Source organism: Emiliania huxleyi (assembly GCF_000372725.1).
Source record: "Emiliania huxleyi CCMP1516 unplaced genomic scaffold EMIHUscaffold_60, whole genome shotgun sequence".
Classification (NCBI taxonomy): domain Eukaryota; phylum Haptophyta; order Isochrysidales; family Noelaerhabdaceae; genus Emiliania; species Emiliania huxleyi.
In genome coordinates this window covers 362,325-383,305 of record NW_005197506.1, presented here as the reverse complement: position 1 = coordinate 383,305, position 20,981 = coordinate 362,325, and the positions used below count along the sequence as shown (strand labels likewise).

At 65.4% G+C, this 20,981-nt stretch overlaps 5 protein-coding genes across 5 annotated transcripts; 2 read left to right on the top strand and 3 right to left on the bottom strand.

The window, feature by feature from the left end:
• Nucleotides 1-1,466: 1,466 nt before the first annotated feature.
• EMIHUDRAFT_452328 (hypothetical protein) lies at nucleotides 1,467-3,313 on the bottom strand. The gene has a single exon (XM_005764238.1). It carries the CDS (start codon nucleotides 3,288-3,290, stop codon nucleotides 1,551-1,553), a length of 1,740 nt encoding a protein of 579 aa, XP_005764295.1. The 5' UTR covers nucleotides 3,291-3,313; the 3' UTR covers nucleotides 1,467-1,550.
• A 3,172-nt stretch (nucleotides 3,314-6,485) lies between these two features.
• Nucleotides 6,486-14,857, bottom strand: PKS4 (polyketide synthase; the record flags this gene model as incomplete). Its single annotated transcript, XM_005764316.1, has 4 exons — nucleotides 6,486-6,776; nucleotides 7,273-12,840; nucleotides 12,939-14,738; nucleotides 14,816-14,857. 4 exons carry the CDS (start codon nucleotides 14,855-14,857, stop codon nucleotides 6,486-6,488), a joined length of 7,701 nt encoding a protein of 2,566 aa, XP_005764373.1.
• Nucleotides 14,858-17,343: 2,486 nt separating this feature from the next.
• On the top strand, nucleotides 17,344-17,832 carry EMIHUDRAFT_357632 (hypothetical protein; the record flags this gene model as incomplete). Its single annotated transcript, XM_005764237.1, is given in 3 exon segments — nucleotides 17,344-17,516; nucleotides 17,529-17,726; nucleotides 17,740-17,832. Coding segments are annotated over 2 exon segments (202 nt in total), but the record flags the coding sequence as incomplete, so codon positions are not given.
• Nucleotides 17,833-18,549: 717 nt separating this feature from the next.
• On the bottom strand, nucleotides 18,550-19,983 carry EMIHUDRAFT_214212 (hypothetical protein; the record flags this gene model as incomplete). Its single annotated transcript, XM_005764236.1, has 4 exons — nucleotides 18,550-18,644; nucleotides 18,742-18,819; nucleotides 19,062-19,479; nucleotides 19,771-19,983. The coding sequence occupies 4 exons, from the start codon at nucleotides 19,981-19,983 to the stop codon at nucleotides 18,550-18,552; spliced, it is 804 nt and encodes a 267-aa protein (XP_005764293.1).
• Nucleotides 19,984-20,071: 88 nt separating this feature from the next.
• EMIHUDRAFT_357624 (hypothetical protein) lies at nucleotides 20,072-20,981 on the top strand. Its single transcript, XM_005764235.1, has 2 exons — nucleotides 20,072-20,447; nucleotides 20,644-20,981. Exons 1-2 carry the CDS (start codon nucleotides 20,121-20,123, stop codon nucleotides 20,887-20,889), a joined length of 573 nt encoding a protein of 190 aa, XP_005764292.1. The 5' UTR covers nucleotides 20,072-20,120; the 3' UTR covers nucleotides 20,890-20,981.

The window sequence follows — 20,981 nt, the reverse complement described above, 5'->3', positions numbered from 1 at the left end:
GGGACCACCCGCTTCATCTCGCCTCCTAGTCTCGCCTCTCTCGCCTCATCTCGCCGGCCTCGCTTCATCTCGCCTCACCTCGCCTCATCTCGCCTCACACCTCTCCTCATCTCGCCTCACCCGCTCGCCTCATCTCGCCTCACCTCGCCTGATCTCGCCTCATCTCGCCACTCGCCTCATCTCGCCTCATCTCGCCTCACCTCGCCTCATCTCGCCTCATCTCGCCAGATCGCCCCTCACCTCGCCTCACCTCGCCTCATCTCGCCTCATCTCGCCCCACATTTTTTTCTTATTCTTTTCTAGACCACTCCGAGACCGACCCAAGACCGACCCGATACCCGAGATCGACCCGAGATCGACCCGAGATCGACCCGAGATCGACTCGAGATCGACCCGAGATCGACCCGAGATCGACCCGAGATCGGCACGAGCGATCAACCCAACAATGCCCCAGAGCCCCCTCCGGGGGGACCCCCCCTCACCCCGAGTGTCCGTGTCCTTCGCGAGTCACCGATGGGGAGCGGGGGGGGGTGCGAGATGCACAGGGGAGGCTGGGGAGGGGGGGGTCCACTCTGAAGACTGCCGACCGCGGGGGGGTTTTGTCCCACAGGGTTTTACCCTCCGCGTGAGGATCGGCGCGGCGAGGGGGTAGGCGCGGCGTGCGGATGGGAGGAGAGGCCGGCCGTCGTGACTGACGACCCGCCGACGGAGCGGTGAGGGCGTCCGCTGGGCTCGCTCGGCGCCGCGCGGCTCGACGGGCGGCCCGTCCGCCGTGCGGCGGCCGGAAGGCGCGCCGACACGCTCGCCGTCTCGCCGCATGCGCCGGCGAGGGGCGCCTCGGCCGCGCGGGTGCGCTGTCGGTGGCAGCGCGGTGCTCGAAGGCGGTGCCAGCCTCGAGAAAGGTGCGCGAGCCGCGCCTGCGCGCGTGCGGCGGGCCGTGGGGGTCGGTGCGGCTGCGCCGGGGCAGCGAACGGCCTGCTGGAAAGGCCGTGAGAGGCGCTCACCACCGGGCGCTCGACGCCAAAGAAAGCGGCGGCCGCCGAGCCAGATCACGGTCGAGCGCGTCGAACGAACCTGTCCGGAGCGCAGCGGCCGTGACCGTGGCGGTCAGGAGGCATGCACACATACGCGGACCGTCGCGGTACGAGGCAGGCATCGGCGGCGCGACCCTCGACACGCGAAGATGTACCATCGCCCCCCGAGGTCTCTTGGGTTATATGATGTGCGCAACGGCGGTTCTGGTACCACTGTGCAGCGTCGTGCCCGGATCCCGGCCGCCCTGCGCTGGCTGGGCCTCACAGTAGCATGCAGCATCGACGGCGCCACGCCGGACCGATCGCCCACGGCAGAGCGTGGCGCGCCCACCCTTCCGAGCGGCGACAGACATCCCGCGCACGGCGCTCTAGCGCGAGCACCAGCAGCAGCACTGGGCCGCCGGTTGCGCGCGGAGGAGAAAAAAGATGATCTGAAGATCTGAGACATGGAAAAAAGGGCAAAAAAAGCATGAAAAAAAGTGACGAGCAATGGAGGATGACGCGTGAAAGGTCCGCTCACTGCGGAAGGGGCTCGAGCATATCGAGCGCGGTCTGCAGCGGCACCGTGGTCACCATCGCGAACGAGTCGATCGCGCCGTAGCCGATGAGCAGCTCGTGGCCCGAGCCGTCGGCGGAGGGTTCGAGCACGATCGAGGACGAATACTGCACAGAGTCGCAGTCATCAAGCGCCTCGCCCGTGAGCAGCGAGAACGCGCGGAAGCAAAACTCCGTCGAGATCCGCGTGAGTGCGTACGGCGGCGAGGCGGACAGCGTGAAGAAGAAGTGCGTGTAGTGGTTGCCGTTGAAGGGGTAGTCGGAGCCGAAGCCGCCCACCGGCCCATGGACGGTGCCTGAGCCGCGCGCGAGGTGCCCCACGCCGAGAAGCTCGTTGCCGAGCGCGGGCACGCGCACGAGCATCCGGCCGCCGTGCAGCATCGACGTCCCATTCGACTTGTCCTCCCCCGCCAGGTCGGCGAAGAGGGCGGCGGCGGCGGCCGAGAGCTGTTCCCCGGCCGTCTCGAAGCAGAGAGTGTCCACGCGAGGGTAGCGCTCGCCGTACGTGCCGGGGCAGAGGCGCGGCGCTGCGCCCAGCAGCGACCAGAAGTTGGACACGTTGGCCCCGTCCTGCGCGCCGGGCGGCAGCGTGGTCACGCGGCCGACCGCCGTTGGGGCGATCCAGTCGAGCGCGAGGAGCTCGTCGCCCTCGACGAAGAAGGAGGGGTTCTTGTGGTTGCTGCCCTTCGGCGCGAGAGGCGGGAAGTCGGCCGGGTCGCACCCGGCGTGCGCGCACGAGCCGAGCGAGTGCTCCTCCGCCTCGGCGTGCGTGACGAGCAGCCGCGGCGCGCACCCCGCCGGTGCGAAGAGCTCCACTCTGAGCGGGACAACGAGGGCGCGCTCGCTCAGGGGCATCTCGAAGCCCTGCATCTGAGTGGAGTAGTCCTGCGCGCTCGCCACGTACCGCCCGCCGTACTCGAAGAGGCCCACGTCCATGAGCGTCGACTGCGCCATCCGAGGGCTGGATGGGTCCAGCGCCTCGAGCGGGGGCACGGCGCCCCCTCCCCCCGCGAGCTCGCGCAGCAGCGGCGTCAGGAGGAGCGGATCCATCTGGCGCGAGAAGAGGCCGACCGTCGTGGTCGGCTCGACGGGGCAGGTCTCGACCGGACCGCCGTGCACGATGTCGTCGTACACGCCGCCGACAGGCTCGCGCGTCCAGAAGGGCAGCGAGTTTAACGCGACCAGGTAGTGAGCGCCGGGCACGGCGCGCAGGGGCGAGTCGGCGGGCAGCACGACGATGGACGGGTTGTAGCCGTAGAAGTGGCACTGCAGCGGCACGCTCGCAGCGCGCAGCGGGCTCGCCATGACCGAGGGGGCGCGCGTCCAGTCGACGAGGCGGCTGCTCGACGAGGCGAGTACTTTCGGGCAGGACCCACGAAGAAAGCCAGACGTCGCAGTCGGCACGTGCGCGAACGTGGCCATCGTGACCCGGCAGCCGGAGGTCGCGTTGGGGGTGAGCCGGTACTCGTCGGTGCCACCCGTCGGCAAGTTCCAGTAGATGTTGGTGAGCAGGTGGGGTCTGCGCCTCCCCTGCTCGTGTGCGGTGTCGCGCCAGAGGGGCAGGCCGTAGCCCTTCACGCCAAAGCGGTTGGGGATGATGCCCGAGTCGATGGAATCGAGCGCAACGGCGGCGCGGTCCCACTGCTCGTCCGCGGGGCAGGTGGGCGGGCCGAAGCCAACCACCAAGCCTGCTGACAGCATGCACACACACCTCCTTCCCAAAGCCACTCCCAACAGAGCCGTGCAGCCGATTCGCTGCCGTCCCTTTTTCAGTGTACTCGCTTAGTGTGGGTAAACCATAAAAGTAGGTTTGAATTCGTCCACGTAAGGCTTGGTGAGTGGTTGGGGTGGCCTCAGGCATCCCCAAGGGAGCCGCTGCGGTGCCACATAAGCAGCTTAGTGATTGTCGAGACTTTAAAGTGTTTCGTTGGAAGAAACGCAAACAGGACAGACGCTACTATGGTCACCAGTAAACCATAATTCGACTTTGAGGGATCATATCTCAAAAAGCCGGGAGACAGCATAGCCTTATTATTGCATATTATGCCACATAAGGTCAAACTTGACCCCACAAGCATCAAGAACCCGATGCTCCGGCTCGACTGTGCCGGCACACTGCCTCCTCGCGCCGGCTGCTAGCAGGCCGTCGCGGCCCGTGGTGCACCAGAGAGAGAGGTCGACACGTTGCCCCCGCCGGCGAGTCCGCGCGGCTCAGGCCGGCCAGAAGGTGTGTGGTGACGGCACCGTGGCAGGCGTGCGGAGAAGAGCTCGCCGAACGCGAGCAGCAGATGGCCAAAGTGTACCAGCGCGAGAGCCTCGCGAGCGGGCGCAGAAGAAGCTCGCCGTGACACGATGCCGGGCGGTGGTGATGCTCTGGCGGCTGTGCACAGTGGGCAAAGTCAGGCTGCAGCAGGGCAGCACGATGGTAGTGCCCTGCTGCAGCCTGGCCTGACATGCACAGGGCGAACAGAGACACTACTATCGTCCGGCGCTCGTCACCGAATCTGGGCCAACTTCGACCGCCGCCACAGCTCGCCACGAGCACGCAGCGACAAAATGTTGACTGTATGGAAGTTGAGGCTGGTCGAGAGGAAGAGGCTGCCGTGTGAGCCGGCAGCAGGCCGAGGGGGGGGGGGGGGCGAGGGATTCGCCCTCACACGGGATCGCCGTGTCTCAGTATCTCGGCCGTGTGACGGTGTCAGCCGTGTGACGGAGGGATTCGCCCTCGGCTCTCGGGGGGATCCGCCCTCGAGGGCCATGTTCGCCGCTCGACGGGTGGAGCCGCTGTGCCCACCGGCCGAGGGGGAAAGGGGGGGGGGGGCAAAGGGGGTGGACGGTCACCTGGATCGTTGAACTCGGAACGCTGGCTGGGGCCGCCGACGAGCGGCGCGGGGGGCGACGTCGGCTCCGCGACGCCGTCGGCCCGGGAGCAGCCGCGCGCGGGGATGACCTCGTCGTCGCCGACGAGGAGGCCGCGCAGCGCCTTCTGCACGAGGGAGAGCATTGACGTTGCCGGCATCGGTAGTCGTTCGGTTCGGCCTGGCTGCCCTGCGCGCCGGGGCGCCTGCAGCGTGCGTCGCTGGCGGGCCGGCGGGTAGCGCCGCCTCCGCTCGCTTGAGAACTGGTCGATTGGCGCCTGTCTGAGCAGGAGCCGACGCTAGTCGGGAGCTGTGTCAGGAGCCTCGTGGCGCTCGGAGGTCCCGCGCACAAAGCGGCGGGCAGCGGCGGGCGCGGGGTAAGGGTTCCCGCCCGCTAGGCTGCCCTCTGCGCCGAGGCTCGACCCGCTTCTCCTCAGTTCACTAGCACAAACTGAAGTTTGTTTATCAGAAACTCGAACGCGGCGCGGCTGCCCGCAGGCGTGCCGTCCTCCCATCCCTCCCTTGGGTTCTTGTTTTCTTTCTTTCTTTCTTTCTTTGATTTGCTGTGTGAGTGTTGAGGTGATGCGAACGCGCGTGCGCGCGGCGCGGGTGCCGTTTTGGTTCTCTTTTATACCAGTGATGAAATGTAAACCGACTTTTAATTACCACGCGCGCGCACGCGCATGAGGTGCATGGCTGACACGCGTGCATGCGCGGGCTGGCTGCCGCCTGTGAGCACATACCGGCTGGGTTCCAGGGCGTCAGCCCGTTGTCAGTGGCCAGCGCCACCGGCACAACATCTGGCTCCCCCAACACCGCCGGGCTGCGGCACACCACCTCCGTGCTCGCCGGGCTGATGGATACAAACGAGCCGCCTTCAGCGCTGCCGGCGCGCTCGCAGGGATCGCGGCAATGCTCGCCCTCCAGCGGGCCCTGCTCACTGGCTCACGGGCAGTCACGGTGGCAATGCAGCAGTCGGAGGAGGATCAGGGCGAGATCACGCGCGGGAGGGCCAAGCACGACATGACGCCGAGCCAGCTCGCGCGCCGGCAAGCGGCCGACCCGCTCATCTCCCTCATGCTCGACCTCCTCGACCGCCTCTCGCTCACAGAGGTGTGCGCCATGAGCGATGGCGCGGCTGCGAGAGCTCCGACAATGCCGCTGCCCACGACTAGGCGTGTGCCGTGGCGGAGGACCTGATCGCCGAACACCTCGAGGCCGCACAGCGCGAAGACGCGCTACCCACCGAGCTGAGCACTCTCGCGCCGAGGCAACCGCTGCGTGTGTGTCGGCTCTCTGGCTGTGAGCATGAAGGACATCCCTTCACTACTCCGTCTGTGCAACGAGTAGGCTCGTCTCGAACGAGTTTGGCCGGCTGTGGCAGCCGCTCCACCTCCGCGAGGCGCTGATCGACTACGACAACGAGGCCACCCTGCCGTACTCGCCCCCCCCACCCCTTACTGCTACTGCTGCTGCTGCTGCTGCTACTACTACCATACGTGACCAATCGTACTCGCTGTTGAGTCTGCTCAGTCCTGCTCGATGCCTGAAGGCGCACGTCACTTGCCGCCAGTACGTGCCGGCGACCTTCCGCGAGCTGCGCAACATCTGCAACCTCGCCCAGGTCTATGGGGAGATATGGGGAGATATGGGGAGATGACATCAAGGAGCTGCGCAACATCTGCAGCCTCGCCCAGGTCCGCGGCGCGGCGGGCCCGGGCGCAGCCCTGCAGCTGCTCACCTTCGACGGCGACCAGAGACTCTCTCCGCGTGTCCACGACACGTCCGCGACACGTCCGCGACACGTCCGCGACACGTCCGCTGGATGTGCCACCGTACAGGCGACCAGACCCTCTATCCAGACCGCGCCACGCTGGGCAGCGACGCGCCGCTCGTGCCGCTGCTGCTCGAGCTGCTCACGCGCGGCGTCGCCCTCGCCCTCGTCACGGCGGTTGGGTTCGACGAGGCTGCGCCCTACGAGGCCCGCCTCTGGCCTCTGCGGCGTCCAATGAATTGGCGAATCGTCAGTCACCTCGATTCACCAATCATGAGCAGCTGATAGGCTCGCCTCTCCGGCCTCCTCGCCGCCCTCACCGCGGCGAGCGCACCCGAGGCGATCTGCGCCCGCGTCGTCGCCGTCGTCGGCTAAATATTCGACTAGATTCGACTCCGTTGTGTGACCGCCGCCCGGCTCGCCACGAGCACGCAGCGACAAAATGATGACCATGTCGAAGTTGAGGCTGGTCGAGAGGAAGAGGCTGCCGTGCGAACCGGCAACTGGCTGGCTCGGCGTGGACAGCCGGCGGCGACTTTTCGCCGAAGAGCGTGCCTGCCGAAGAGCGAGTCTGACTCAAAGTGCACGGAGTGGGCGCGCCGACCGTCGGGAGGAGTCCGATGGGTGCCAGGACGATCCAGAGAGCGATGAAGGCGCAAATTGCGTCGCCGAAAGTGGCGGTAGAGGCCAGGCCGTGCGCGTGGGCCGGTCGGGCCACGTCCCGGGGCGAGCGATCGAGGGCCGCGGGGCTCGCCCCGTCGGCCGAGCGGTGCGAACGGCCGGTCGCCCGCTTCGGGTTGGACCCGCCGGGCGGTCCGGCGGCGGAGTGCATGGCCGGGCGGGCCTCCGGGAGGCAGGCGGGGCCGCGACAGGCGGCAGGGCAGAAAATCCCATTCGGAGAGGCGAAGGACAGACCCGGTTGCTACCTCGTGGGGTCAATGATACTCGAGTAGGGACTGTCATTCCTGTTCAGAGGTACGTGCGGACCAACTACGTTGGAGCCATGCGGAGCCTTTTATACCAAAAAGCGGGCAACACGGTGTTTGAGCACTTGAGCACTACGCGCCGCATCCTCCCAGTGCGCCGCATCCTCCCATTCCCGTACATTCGACCCCTCGTGTACATAATGTTGACTTTGCGTGCGTTGGCATCGACGGAGAGGATTGCCCTGAACGGTAAGGCACTGCGAGTCGTCGAGCTGCGTGAGCTTTGACACGATGGAGGCTGGCCCAACATGCGTTCCATCGGGGACGTGCAAGCCAGGATTGACCAGAGCAAGGTGCGAGAGATGTACGCCGGCGCCAATCGTCAGCGGAGGAAACTCCATGTAGCCCTTTCCAAAATTGTGCGCGTAAGCCGACGCTGCCCCGTCAGTGCTGAAGCATTCGCCAATCGTGATCAACGACGTCTCCGGCTGCATGGGGTATAAGCCACCACGAGCAGGAACCTCGGAGTGCCGTCCGACGGTGGCCCCCGCTAGTCGGAAGAGAGTGCGCGGAAAAGACGTGCCGGTCCATAGTCGCGCTATTGGCATTGTTAGAGAGGTGGCCGTTCTCGCGTTGAGTGCCAACGCGCTGGTCCAACGCGAATGCTCCCTCGTGTGCCAGCCGTACGCCTTGCCAGGCTGCGCGAGAGAACCCATTAGCGAGCGAGAGAAGAGGACGGAGCACACGGCGTAGAGTGGCTGGACGAAGAGCGGTTGGATGACGCATGCGGTGCAGATGGTGATGGTAGAAAACATGACGAAGGTACCCATGTCCGCGCCGCGGTCGAGTAGGCCTGTAGCACGGGCTTGTTCGTACCAGATCGCCAGCGGTGCGGCCAAGGTGAAGCTCAAGTGCCAGGCGATTCGGACGGCCATGAGCAGTAGCATGTGCACCTCATACGCCAACACCCCGCCAGCTGGAGCGCGGCTGCGGTCGGGCCGGTATCGTATGAGCTTGCCACGCGTGCCGAGCATGGCGGTGCCCGTCTCGACAGTGGTGTGCGGTGCAACGAGGGTTCTCTCCGAGATGGCGGCGTCGCTCTCAACTGTGACACCCGAGAGCAGGATAGATTCTGGGCCAACAAAGCTGTTCGGGAGGAGGCGGATCGCACCGAAAGTAACGGTGCTGGGTGCGCCCGTTTGGCGCCGGTGATGCACCTGGCGGGTGTTGTACGAGAGAAGAGCACTGGTGTAGCAGCCTTTACCCACCTCAAGCAGATCAAAGTCGGGCAAGGAGGGCGTTGGCGAGAAGATTGCGGTAAAATGGATGCGGGCCCCAAAGAGCACACACCACGCAGTGTCCAGAACCGAGTAGTATTTGAATGGACCGACGGTGCTCTCCGCCAACCAATAGAGGCGTTCCACGTACCATTGACGTAGCATCATCGCCGTCGTGATGGTCACTGTGCCCGGCCTCTGGCACCCAATCAGCGACCACTTGGCGCCGAGCGCGTAGAGCGTGAAGAATGTCGGCAGCACGAGCGCACAGATCGCAAATCCCCATAGCCCGTGCTGCGCAACTACCCAGCGCCCGTGCCGCGCGAAGCCGTACAGCGGTCCGAGCAGAATCAATCTCGCTGCAATGGCCGCAGCAAAAGCAGTCTGGAAGAGGATGCAAAGGAAAAGGCAGACGTGCCCGATGAGGAGGGAAGTGGACTGCCCGCTCTGCGAGCGCAATGTCACCTCCGTGCAGTTGGCACCAAAGTTGCTCGATGGCGGCAGCACGTCGGCATCGGAGACGATCGACCGATCAGGGACGTACCCTTGGGCGACCGAGAAGATGCCAGCTACCGCCTCCTCGCCAAGGCGAGTACCTCCGCAAACGATCGACTGCTGCAAAACGGACGCGCCTGAGCAAATCGAGATGCGCTTGCACTCGAACCGCATCCCGTCGCTGCTCTGCACGACCCTCAGCCTCGCGCCCGCCTCCAGCAGCACGTCGTCTCCGATGTCCACCAGCTCGGCAACAGGCGCGACATCTGGAAGCGTCGTACTGAGCACGACATTGACGCCCACGCGAGCACCAAACAGCCGATGGAGCCAGACGAGCAGTTCCGTGTGCACCAGGAGTGACGCGGGCAGTGGTAGCAGCAGGTGCGCCGCGTCTGAAACAAGCCTCGTGCGTAGCCAAGTCAGGCTCCAACAGTGGTATGAAAGGCCATGCACCAGCCGCACCCCGACTGCCTTCTTGACTATGAGGGCCCAACCGATCATGCAGGAAATGGTGAAGAGGATCGCCCCAAGGAAAACGCAGGACGTGCTGATGACCATCAGAGCTGGGGATAGAGAGTGAGCGATCTCGAACTCTTCCGCTCCGCCGTAGACGATGGCAGGGATGAGCTCGAGCCAATCCACGTTCGATAACAGGCCAGCGAGTTTCGTCAGGGTGTAGCCGCTGAGCATGATGGGGATCAATATGCCACAGGCCGCGTTGAAGGCGCAAGAGAAGACGCGTGCAACAATGAAGAGTAGTTTCTTGGAGGTCCCGTGTTTCGCCGCGAAGGTGTCGCACTCTGCGCACAGCCGAAGGACCTCGACCTTTTCCACGAGCTTCTCGTGCTCCTCCCGAGTGAATGCGCGCCGAGGACTGAGCGGCCCGAATGGATCGACGGAGGATAAGCTGATGTCGGGGCCTTCTCTCTCCGAGCTGCTCGTGCTGTCAGCCGCGCTTCCCCCGCCATCGTCTCCGCTGCGAGTTGTGTTCACGACAGCTGCCAGAGCGTCAAACGAGCTCGCATCAAGAAGAGTGGCCAAGTCAACCTTGGCGCCGAAGCGCCGTGAGATGTCGACGGCAAAGGCGCTGATTGCGAGCGAGTCGAGTCCGAGATCGAACAGGCTCGCTGTCGCCAAGGCGTCGACAGGTAGCACGGTGTCAGTCGCCACAAAGGCTCGTACAGCCTCGAGAAGATCTTCCGACGTCACATCACAGCGCAGGGGCGGAGCTGCCTGCTTGCTATCTGTGTTGGTCAGCCGGCTGAGCACGTCGGCGAACATGCCCCTAACGTGCGGATGCTGTCTCATCAGCTGCATCACACCCCCGGCGTTGATGGCTGCGATCGTGCAGACGGCCGGCCCCCTTTCCGCTGCATCGAGCACCTTACCAAGAGCAGCGAGTGCCTGTGATGGCTCGATCTGCAACCACAACGAGGTGCTCACTCGCTCTCCTGCTGCCATCCCATACCCCGCCCACGGTCCCCACTGCACCGATAGCGCCGGCACGCCGGAGGCACACCGGCGCTGTGCAAGTGTGTCAAGGATGGCGTTGGCAGCGCCGTAATTGGACTGGCCGAGCGTGCCCACGAGGCTTGTGACAGAGGAAAAGAGAACAAAATGGCGCGGTTGCACACCCATCTCTGTGAGCAAGGCGTCAATCAGCCGGGCAGCGTCCGCCTTTGGTGCTGCCACCCGTTGGAGGCGCTCGGCCGTCATCGCACGCAACAGGCCGTCGTCAAGTATCCCAGCAGCATGGAAGACGCCGCCGCCCGTGATGCCGTCTGCATGCGCAGCGAGAAGCGCACGCATCTGCTCCTCGCTTGACGCATCGCACCTCTCGACAACCAAGGTGGCTGCCCCCTCGCTCCGCAATATTGCCGCCTCCAGCGCGTCGTGGAGCCCGCGGTTCGCCTCAGCGACGCGCCCACTCCGCGAACAGAGGACGACATGCTTGATATGACGAGCCTCCACCAGCCAAAGCGCCAGTTGCAGTGCGAGTGCGCCGGTGCCGCCGGTGATGAGGGCCGTTCCGGAGCGCTTTGAAATCGCCCGAGCGGGGTCTGGAGCCGAGAGCGACTCGTCGGCGAAGATCCTTTCGTCGAAGAGGTCTGTGCCGCAGATTGCGAGGTTGCCTGGCGGATGCGACGGTGCGGCGAGCATGTGGCTCAGGTGGCGCATACTCAGTGCCGAGCGGAAGTCGTCGATGTCGATCGCGCGCAGCTCGGTGTGAGACGGCTCAAGACGCGCAGACTTGACGAGGCCCCACGTCGCCGCGTCGCGAAAGAGTGCCGCGTCTGAGGGAAGCGGTAGATGCTCGTTGCCGTCGTGGCTGGCAATGCGTTGCGTAAGGACAGCAAGCTTACGACATGTGGCGCCCCCTTTGGTAGCGAGCGTTTGCAACGTGAGCAGCAGCGACGGGGCGTCGCCACGGAAGACGAGTAGCTCAATCTCATCGCCAACTGCCGTTTGCGAAAGAGAGCGTTGCATTTGGGCAGGGGTGCGGGCGAGCACGTGGCGACGGGCGAGCGTCTGCATCTGCTCGACAAATGCTTGCGGCAAGTCACCAATCAGATCCGCGATGAGGAGCGTCGACATCCTTGGGGGTTTGCCCGAGTTGGGCAAGCTCTGCGCGTTATGCTTAATCCACAACGGTCGAAAGAGAAGAGGCGAAGGCAGTGGATGAAAGGGAGTCTCATGCGAGAGCCGGCAGGCCTCCTTGGCGTCGACAGAGGGATCAGGTAGCCAGAAGTGCGAGCCAACGAGAGGCGTGACGGGGACGCGTGTGAGCCTGCCGGTGGGAAGGAGCGGACCGGCGTCCACGCTGAGGCCAGCGGCGAAGAGAGAGCTGGCCGTTTCGAGTAGGCGCACGGCGTCATCGCACCCCTCTTGTAGGGTATGAACCGCCGTCACCGCTCTGGCAGTGCATGGCTTTGCAATCACGTGTGGGGAGAGGTGCGCCTGCATGCCAAGTTCCACCACGACGGAGCAGCCATGCCCCGACACAGCGCTCTCGAGGGCCGCCTCGAATAGCACAGATTGGCGGGCATGAGCAACCCAGTGCGCCGCCTGCGGCGTCTCCACGAGCACCTTGCAGCTCAGCGTGGAAATGACGCGCGGCCGCGCGTTCGTGTGAGCAGCCGCCGCGTGATCCGGCGACGATGGGGCTTCTGCCTCGCCGATCAGCTCCTCAACGCTGCGCTGGAGCTGGGGGAGGCACGGATCGACGTCCGCGGAGTGGAAGCCGTGTGACACGTCGAGCAGCTTGACACGCACTCCCGCCGCTCTCAGCGCCGCTTCGGCGTGACGAATCTGGCCGGCGTCGCCGCTCAAGACGCAACTACGGTGGCTGTTGACGGCGGCGAGCGCAATGGCGGGGCTTGCGGCCAAGACCTCGCGAAGCTTCGTCGAAGACGGCTCCTTTGGCGAGCCGTTGACAGCGAGCATCGCGCCAGATCCCGAGCGCAGCGCCTGCATGGCGACACCGCGGACGAGCGCTAGCCGAAGCGCCTGCTGCAACGTGAGTAGCCCACCCGCGCAGCACGCCGCAATCTCCCCGAGGGAGTGCCCAATGACGACGTCTGGGACGACACCGCAATCGGAAGTGAGCACGCGGTACAGCGAAAGTGCGAGTGCGACCAGGGCCGGCTGCGCGAATCCGCTTCGGTCCATATCTGCTGTTGGCTCGGGGCCGAACAAAGCGATCGCAAGTGAGGCGCCGCTCCACTCTGGAAACGAGGCCAGCACTTCACTGCATTCGTCAATGGCCGCACGAAACGTCGCCGAGAAGGAGTACAGCTTGCTTGCCATCCCAACGTACTGCGAGCCTTGGCCGGTGAAAGTGAAGACGATGCGAGGCGGCGATGTCGGGAGAGGCGCGGTTGCCTGCGCTCGAACAGCTGCTGTCAGCTTGGCGATAAGCTCCTGCGAGCCAAGATGGTGCGCGTCAGCCGGAGGGCTTACATGGCTGGCACGTGGTGGGTTATAAGCGCGGGGCTGGGCCTGGGCGTGATGGCATGTACCTCAACGCTCGATCCAACCACGGCCAAGCGAAAGGGATGCAACCGCAGCTCGTGCGAGCGGAGGGCGATCAACGACCGACAGATCGCTGCCGCCTCGTCCTCATCCACTTGTGCCGGTGTGGCGAGCTTCTTTGCGAGCGACACAACGCAGGTGCGGAGGTGCTCGTAGCTGTGTGACGATAGCAGCAGCGCCAGCGGGCGTGTGAACGTTGCTGTCGGCGAGACGCACTCGTGGGGCTCGTCAGCAGCGACACTGAGGGTCTTCAGAACGACATGCGCATTGGTGCCTCCGAAGCCCAAGCCGCTCAGTCCGACATAAAACTCACCGTCCGCAGGCAGGACCGCGCCTTCGGTCGCCAACGAGACGCCGATGCGATCAAAGTTGACGAGTCGGTTGGGTTTCGCCACGTTGATCGTCTTAGGTACGACTCGCGTCTTGACGATGAGCGCGGCTTTGATGAGCGACGCGAGGCCGGCGGCGCACTCGAGGTGGCCAATATTTGCCTTCACGCTACCAACAAGCAGAGCTTCCTTTCGGTGCGTCGCGCGTTTGCTGCCGGCGTTGCCGAGCACTCGTCCAAGCGCCTCGAGCTCGATCGGGTCGCCCAGCCGCGTGCCCGTGCCGTGCGCCTCAACGTATCGCACCTGCTGCGGATCAATGTTCTTGTATGCCGCGCGGAGCATCTGCTCTTGCGCCGCCGGATTCGGCGCTGTCATCCCGTTCGACTTGCCGTCCTGGTTGATCGAGGCGCCGATCACCTCCGCGTACAGCCGGATGACAGCGTCAGGCTCCACATCGTCGAGACGCCGTATGAGGACGGCGCCCACACCCTCGCCGCGCACGTACCCGTCTGCTTCATCAGCACCAAAGCGGCAACGCTGCGAGCTGCCGAGCATGCCCGCGGCGACGAACGTCTCCGACCACACGCTAAGGAGCTGCACGTTGACGCCCGCGACCAGCGCGGCGTTGCACTTGCCCTCGCGGAGGGCGGAGATGGCCAAGTCGACAGCGACGAGCGACGACGAGCACGCCGTGTCGAGTGAGATGCTCGGGCCAGTGAGGTTGAGAAGGTAGGATATCCGGTTTGCGGCAATGGAGAGCGACCACGCTGGACCAAGGTATGGCGAAGTGTCGATTTGCTCGTCTCGGATCGCCTGCTGTGCGAGCGCCGCGTACTCAACCTGCGAGATACCAACGAAGACGCCCACGGATCGATCAGAGAGCTCGTTCGGAGGCATGCCAGCGTCGAGGAAGGCCTCATAGGCCGCATGGAGCAGCAGCCGTTGCTGCGGGTCCATCAGCGTGGCCTCGCGATCGCCAACCCCGAAGAGCCCGTTGTCGAAGCTCATCAGCACCTCCTGCGACAGATAGCCGGACTCCCTCCCGTTGTGTGGGCGGCCGGCTGGCGGTGCAATCACCGCATCCTTGCTCGCCAACAGATTGGACCAGAGTGCTTCGGGCGAGTTTGCGTCGCCAGGCAAGCGGCACGCCATCCCGGCGATGACAAGCCGGTCTGAAGCTCGCATCGCGTAGTTTGCATTCGCGTCGCCGGTGACGCCGTCTGCGGCAGGCTCGCCCAGGTCAAGCTTCTCGAGGAGTGTGCCGCACAGAGCGCGTAGCGAGACGCTCTCATAGATCAGCGTCGGCGAGAGGTCCAAGCCGGTCGCGTCGCTCAGTTGTGTCACGAGGCTGATCACGTGGATGGATGTGAGCCCGATCTCGTGAAGTGGCTGCGAGAAGTCAACCGAGGCCGCCTCCTCGTCCCCCAGCTCGAGGAGCACTAGTGCCGCACCCCACACCTCTTAGGTACCTGATTAGTATATTTTCAAAAAAAGAGGCCGTACTTATTTTAGTATACATATACTAAAATCGGTACCTCACGGTACCCGTTAATGCTATGTATTGAGTGCGGGTACATGGCTGAATTACGAGCTTTTGCGCAAAAAAAGCTTAACCCTAGTAGCCGAGCAAGATCGATGAAAATAGGCTGTGCGGCGAGCTGCCGTGTAGCCCGTGTAGTAAATACTGGGGCCAACTGAGCTAAAGTGAGGTAGTTTTATGTGCACTTTGAAGGCCCTGCTACTTGGTTTGTGCATACGAGGCGAAAAAAAGCGCCCCGAGCACTTTCCGTGACCCTAGTTCAGCTGTTTTGCCCCAAAACATGGTTTTTAACGTGAGACAGGTCCGTGGTGAGATCGCTGTATTAGACCGGGTTACGAGCCCCGGCGAGTATGCGTATCATCTAAAGATATAAGGGCCTCGCGTCGTCCGCCGTTTATCCGCGTGACGTAGCGCGAATCCGCCAGGATTCTCGCCAGCTCTGCTGAGGGGTGGTGCTGGGCTTCGTGCGGCGCTCGCCCTGCAGGCCGTAGGCCTCTGTACCACATCATCTACTTCACACCACGAGGCGTCGAAGCTAACGAGATATTGGATGAGATATCGGATGAGATATCGGCAGACTTGCCCGTCGGCGCAATCGAGTGTCTGCCCTTCATCGCTCGCACGCCTCGCCATCACCTCTCAGTCGCCATGGCCCTCACCGTGAGCACGGATGCCATCATTGAGAAGCTGTCTGGCACGGCTGGAGCCGATTCGCAGGTGCACAGTATAACAAGCGGGCAGATCATCGTGTGCGTGGGTGGCAGAGTCGTCGATGGTGGGACGAAGCAGTTCACCGTCAAAGTGATGCACCCAGACGCGACGGCAGCGCAAGCCGCGGAGCTGGCACGGCCGATCATCAAAGGGCTGCTGGGGCAGGCGGTGACAGCGGGGGAGACCGCCGCCGCCCAGGAAGCCGAGAGGGAGCACTTGCAAGACACCAAGGTGTTCTCCGCTAATCAGCTGGGCAGGATCTTTACCGGTTGGGCCGGATGGCTGGATACCCTCCGGGCCAACAAGATGCTCGAGGCCGACGAAGAGAGCCGTGACGAGGTCGCCTCGGCGCAGGTCAAGATATCAGGTGCCAACGAGGCACTGAAAATGTTCCGTAAGCTGCCACAGTGCAAGGAGGCAGAGGAAGGCCACGTTGTCACGGCTGAAGTTCTCAAGGTGGCAGACGAGATGCCGGCGTTCGGTGCAGCATCGATCGCCACCAGCACGAGAATCCAAATGTTCTTTGGTGCGCTCAACGCCGTCATCCTCAGCGAACGGCACAGCGCGATGCTGGAAGAGATTGCCGGGAAGGATAGCGTTTCGGCTGTCTGCTATAGCCGCAGCCACTCCCAGCTACTCGGTGTGAACAGAGTTCGTACCCGAGCAGCTGGGCAACTCGAGATCCCTCGAGAGTTCACGCGGAGTCGGCTGGGGCTATACCAGACAGGCGTTTCGGTGGATGAGATGCAAACCTTCCTCGCTCGGCTCGGCGAGTCATTCAAATCATCCGTGCTCCCGTCGAAAGAAGAGGGCACAGAGGATTCGGCAACGGCGGTCGCCGCAGCGGCGCAGCGGATTGCGGCCTCCCGCGAGCAGACCGGCGTCTTAAACGGCCTTGCTCGCATAGCCGAGTTGGACGCATCGCCGACGGGCCTACCTAGCCTCGCTCACACGAGAGCTCGACTCGAGAGGTGCGCGCCTCCCAGACAGACCTAGTCCGGCTAGTGAGCGCGGACGCTGCGAGTATCTCAAACCTGGCTAGCACCATGGCAGCCGACTCTCAATTCATTGCGAACGTGAGAGCGATCCGTGGCGCATGCCTTCGCCGGGTCGAGCTCCTGATCAAAGGCGGCGATCTGACCACCCGGTGGTCAGACAGAGAGAGGAAGCACGCCGACCGCACTCGATGCGGGCGCTTCAGCAAGGTGGATCTGGCCGCCTTCGTCGACGAGGACGGTGCAGCATCTGGCTTCTCGTCAGCTGCGCCGCTCGATCACTTCGCGAAAATGGACGATGCCGTATCTCAGCTGCAGACCGCTGATGTTTGATTCCACCCGAGAGGATGCTCCGGGTGCGTCTTGCGGGTATCTCCCTGTCCCTCCGCCTGTCATGTGCATGTCTGCTGCTGACTGTCGTGTGTGATGTCGGTCGTCTGGGGGGGGGGCAAAGTGCATCGCCTCCCTCCCCTCACTCAACGCATGTCAGGCTTAGCCGCCGCACCCGCGGCGGCGAGGCTGAGGGTCTCTCTTCGGTCGTACCGCAAGAAGGACGCATTACTCAATACAACCTCTCCCTCTCTACCTCCTCTACGCGAGCAGCCGCGTCGAAGTACGGAGGGGCCTTTGCAGAGCGGAGGAACTCGTGATACCGAGGATCTCGAGCTTCAGCTGGCGAACCATCATGCCGCTCTCGGCACAGAAGCGGCGCGAGCGCCGCGCCGCGCAGCGCGCTGCCGAGGCTCAGGACGCGGCTCGCGGGCAGCGCAACCGCCCGGCGCCGAGCCGGTGCTAGGCCGCCTCTGCTGCGCCTGCTTCCTTGCGCGCCGCTGGACGTCGGCCGAGAAGACCGCTTCCCTCTGGGGACCCGACTCCGCGAAGATCGCGCGCGCGTCGTGAGTGGCGGCGCGCGCGCGATCTCCGTTCCCGGGCACGCCGGTCGCAGTGACATGGGCTCCCAGGCTCAAAAGCGCTCCCGTCAACAGCGAGCGAGCGCCGCCGCTGCTCCTCCTCCCGCCGCCGCTCACCGAGACTCGGTGCCGCCGTTCTCGCCACCGCCGCCGCCGCCGCCGCCGCCGCCGCCGCCGCCGCCGCCGCCGCCGCCGCCTCGCGCCTCGCCTCCGTCACCGCCGCCCTCCATCTCGCAGCGGCGCGTCCCTCTGATGGCGCGGGCGCCTCGCTCACCGGCGCCTCGCCGCCCCCCCCCCCCCTTCTCGCGCCGCTCCGCTCGTGGCCGCCGCCTCCCCTGTCAATCCCGCCGCCTCCCCTGTCATCCCGCCGCCCGCACCACCGCCGCCACCGCCTCGCGCCTCGCCGCCGCCGCCACCGACCGCCCTCCCCTGCGCCGCTGAGCGCGGTGCAGGGGGTGTCGGTGAGCCCCCGCTGCGCAGCCTCACCGCAGTGCACTGCGCTCTCCGCGCCCCTGACGATTAGTGAGGAGGTGGTGTTGCACAGCATGGAGCTCGGCGAGCGTTTAGCGAGCCCCTCAGCTGCTAGGCCGCCTCCGCTGCGCCTGCTTCCTTGCGCGCCGCTGGCTCGTTGTGCGAGTATATGGGACACGATGTCTCAAATATGAGGGGTTTTGACTCCTACCGGCTCCTGACGCTATCCCTGGCAGCTCTAATGACCAGGATCAGTAGTGCTATGATAGAGGCTGCCCATACTAGCGCAGGAGCTGCCACACTCGCCCGGACCGTCCCCCTCTGGGGCCGGTTCCGCAGCCCGCGAGAGCCGACAGCGGGGCCGTGCCGCGGGTGCCTACTGCCGAGTGCCACAAACACTGCGCCGTCCCGCCACCACCTACAGGCTGTCTTGTGTGATGGTTGGGATGTCCAAACGCCACCATCTTGGCTCTTGCGACCTCAAACCCGCGAGCTGTATGGGTGGTCCTGACGTCGACAGACGCCCGAGGACCACGGTGAAGCTGAGCCGGAACGCGTCGACAAGTCTCGTCTGAGCCCGTGGCGGTCGCCGGCTGAGTCGCCGTGCACGGCCCGGTACCTCAGGCGTCACCTCCGCAGCCTCAGGTCTCAAACTCCATCACCTCCGACGGGACGCCTTCGGTGGCACGTTCGGCGGCGACTTTGTGGCAGCCCCACAGCGAGCGCGGCGTCGAGCCTAATCGGTCTCACACTCTCCAACACGACGGACGCTTGCGTCCTAGCCTCCAACAACGCCTCCCCGGCGCAGAGGGGCCCCCGGAGGGATGCTCAACCGCCCCACGCCACGCCGCTTGCGGCGGTCCTATTCCCAGCTCCGTTGAGCGCTCGCGTTATCTTCTTTCCACGGGTGCCTGGAATAAATAAATAAATACAACGGACATCCCAAGCTAGGGCTGGGTCGAGGACAGACACGTCCCCACCTTTGCAGGATTTTGCAAAAGCGAGGGGGGAGGGCGCATCGCCGCGCGGAGAGGGCTGGGCACAGGGCACAGGGGATCTCTCTCGCATAGGATATGCACTCGGCGGCACGAGGGCAAGGCTGGGCGTCCTATGTTTGTGCTCCCCCCCGGACCCCTCGCTCTCGGGCACTAACCATCTGACCACTCATCGACGGGGCTTGGCGAGCGGCCGCGCTGCGGGGCAGGGCTGGTGAGAATGGGCTCTGGCCACTCGCCCGTGCGGTTGTAACCCCGCATCTGTCGGACAGAGGCCTCGACCGCCCCTCGCGGCAAGCTCTCGAGCATCTCGAGCAGCTCGCCCGCCGCCATCGCCGCCTCGAACTGCTCCCTCATGCCGAGCGCGCCGCATACCCTGCGGACCGCCTCCTGCTGCACCTCGTCCGGCGTATCAGTTTCATAGCCGGACGAGTCAGCGGAGGCGGCCCGCTTGGCGGGCGGAGAGTCGGGCGACGGCGAGCGCGACTGGCGCGAGGGCCCGCTGCCGCGCGCGGACAGCGCGTTCTTGTCAACGAGACGGGGTCCAGCATCGGCACGGCCCCTGGCACCGCGGCCCTTGCCGCGCTGCTGCTGCCCACGCTTCCTGCCCGGGTTAGGGACAGTGAAGGAGCAGCCGCGCACTCCGCCGCCGCTGGGCGGCGGCGGCACGCGCGCGGCGGCGGCCGGGCCCGCAGGCGCGGCGGGCTGGCCACCCGCGGTGGCACCCTGCGGCTGCGATGCGGCTGCGGCGGCGTACGTCTTGGGCGCCGGCTCCGCGGCTGGCGGCGCGGCGGCAGGGGCGGGCGGCGCCGCAGGGCTCGCGCTCGCAGGCGGCTCCGTGGCCTGCGCCTGCCGCTCATGGCGCACGGCGCGCTCGAGCTGCGAGTGCGGGTGCAGCTGTACGATGACGTCGCCGCTCTGCGTCGCGGTGAAGGAGACCGAGTACGGCGCTTCGCCGTCGTTCTTCTTCTCCGCGTAGACGAGCGCGTAGTCGCACACCTGTCGTTGGTGGTCAGTGAAGATGGTCTCTGTGCAGCGCTCGGCGGAGCCGACGCGAGAGAAGTGCCGCCTGAACGCCATGCGTTCAGGCGCTGTTTGAATCGCCTTACGGGTGCCTGGACAGTCGCTCGCCGCTCACAGCCCGATTTCTCCTTCCTACGGGTGCCGCCTGACAGTCGCTCCGCGTCGCTGCTGCGCCGCCTGCCGCTCCCGCCGCCATGCGGATCCTCATCAAGGGTGGCGTGTGGAAGAACACCGAGGATGAGATCCTCAAGGCGGCCGTCATGAAGTACGGCAAGAATCAGTGGTCGCGCATCTCGTCGCTTCTGGTGCGCAAGTCGGCCAAGCAGTGCAAGGCGCGGTGGCACGAGTGGCTCGACCCGTCCATCAAGAAGACGGAGTGGTCGCGCGAGGAGGAGGAGAAGCTGCTGCACCTGGCCAAGCTCATGCCCACCCAGTGGCGCACCATCGCGCCCATCGTCGGCCGCACCGCCGCGCAGTGCCTCGAGCACTACGAGCGACTCCTCGACCAGGCGCCGCGGCGGCCGTCCCTACCCCTGCCGTGCCCGCGCCCCTGCGCCCCGCTGCGCGCGAGCCTCGCCCGCGCCTCGCCCGCGCCTCCCCCCTCCACCCCCCCTCCCAAAGCCGCGGCCCCGCACCCGCCGCCGCCACCCTGCCCACGCACCACCTCTCCCCCCACCCCCCGCTTGCCGGCGATGCTCGACACAGGCGACGCGGCGGGGCGCGTCAGCGGACGGAGACGCGTCGGCGGCGGACGACCCTCGCCGGCTGCGGCCGGGCGAGATCGACCCGAACCCCGAGTCGAAGCCCGCGCGACCTGACCCGGTGGACATGGACGACGACGAAAAGGAGATGCTCTCCGAGGCGCGCGGGAGATGGAGCCGAGATTCGGAGCCGAGGGTGGAGCCGGGAGGGTGGCGGCAAGACGCAGATGCTCCCTCGCCGCGCGACGGCGCCTCGAGATGACGAGGAGCCGCGGGTGGGGGAGGACGAGGGCGGGGGAGGGCGGGGGAGGGTCTCTGCAGGATGGTCTCTGCAGGATGCCCGGCTCCACGCTC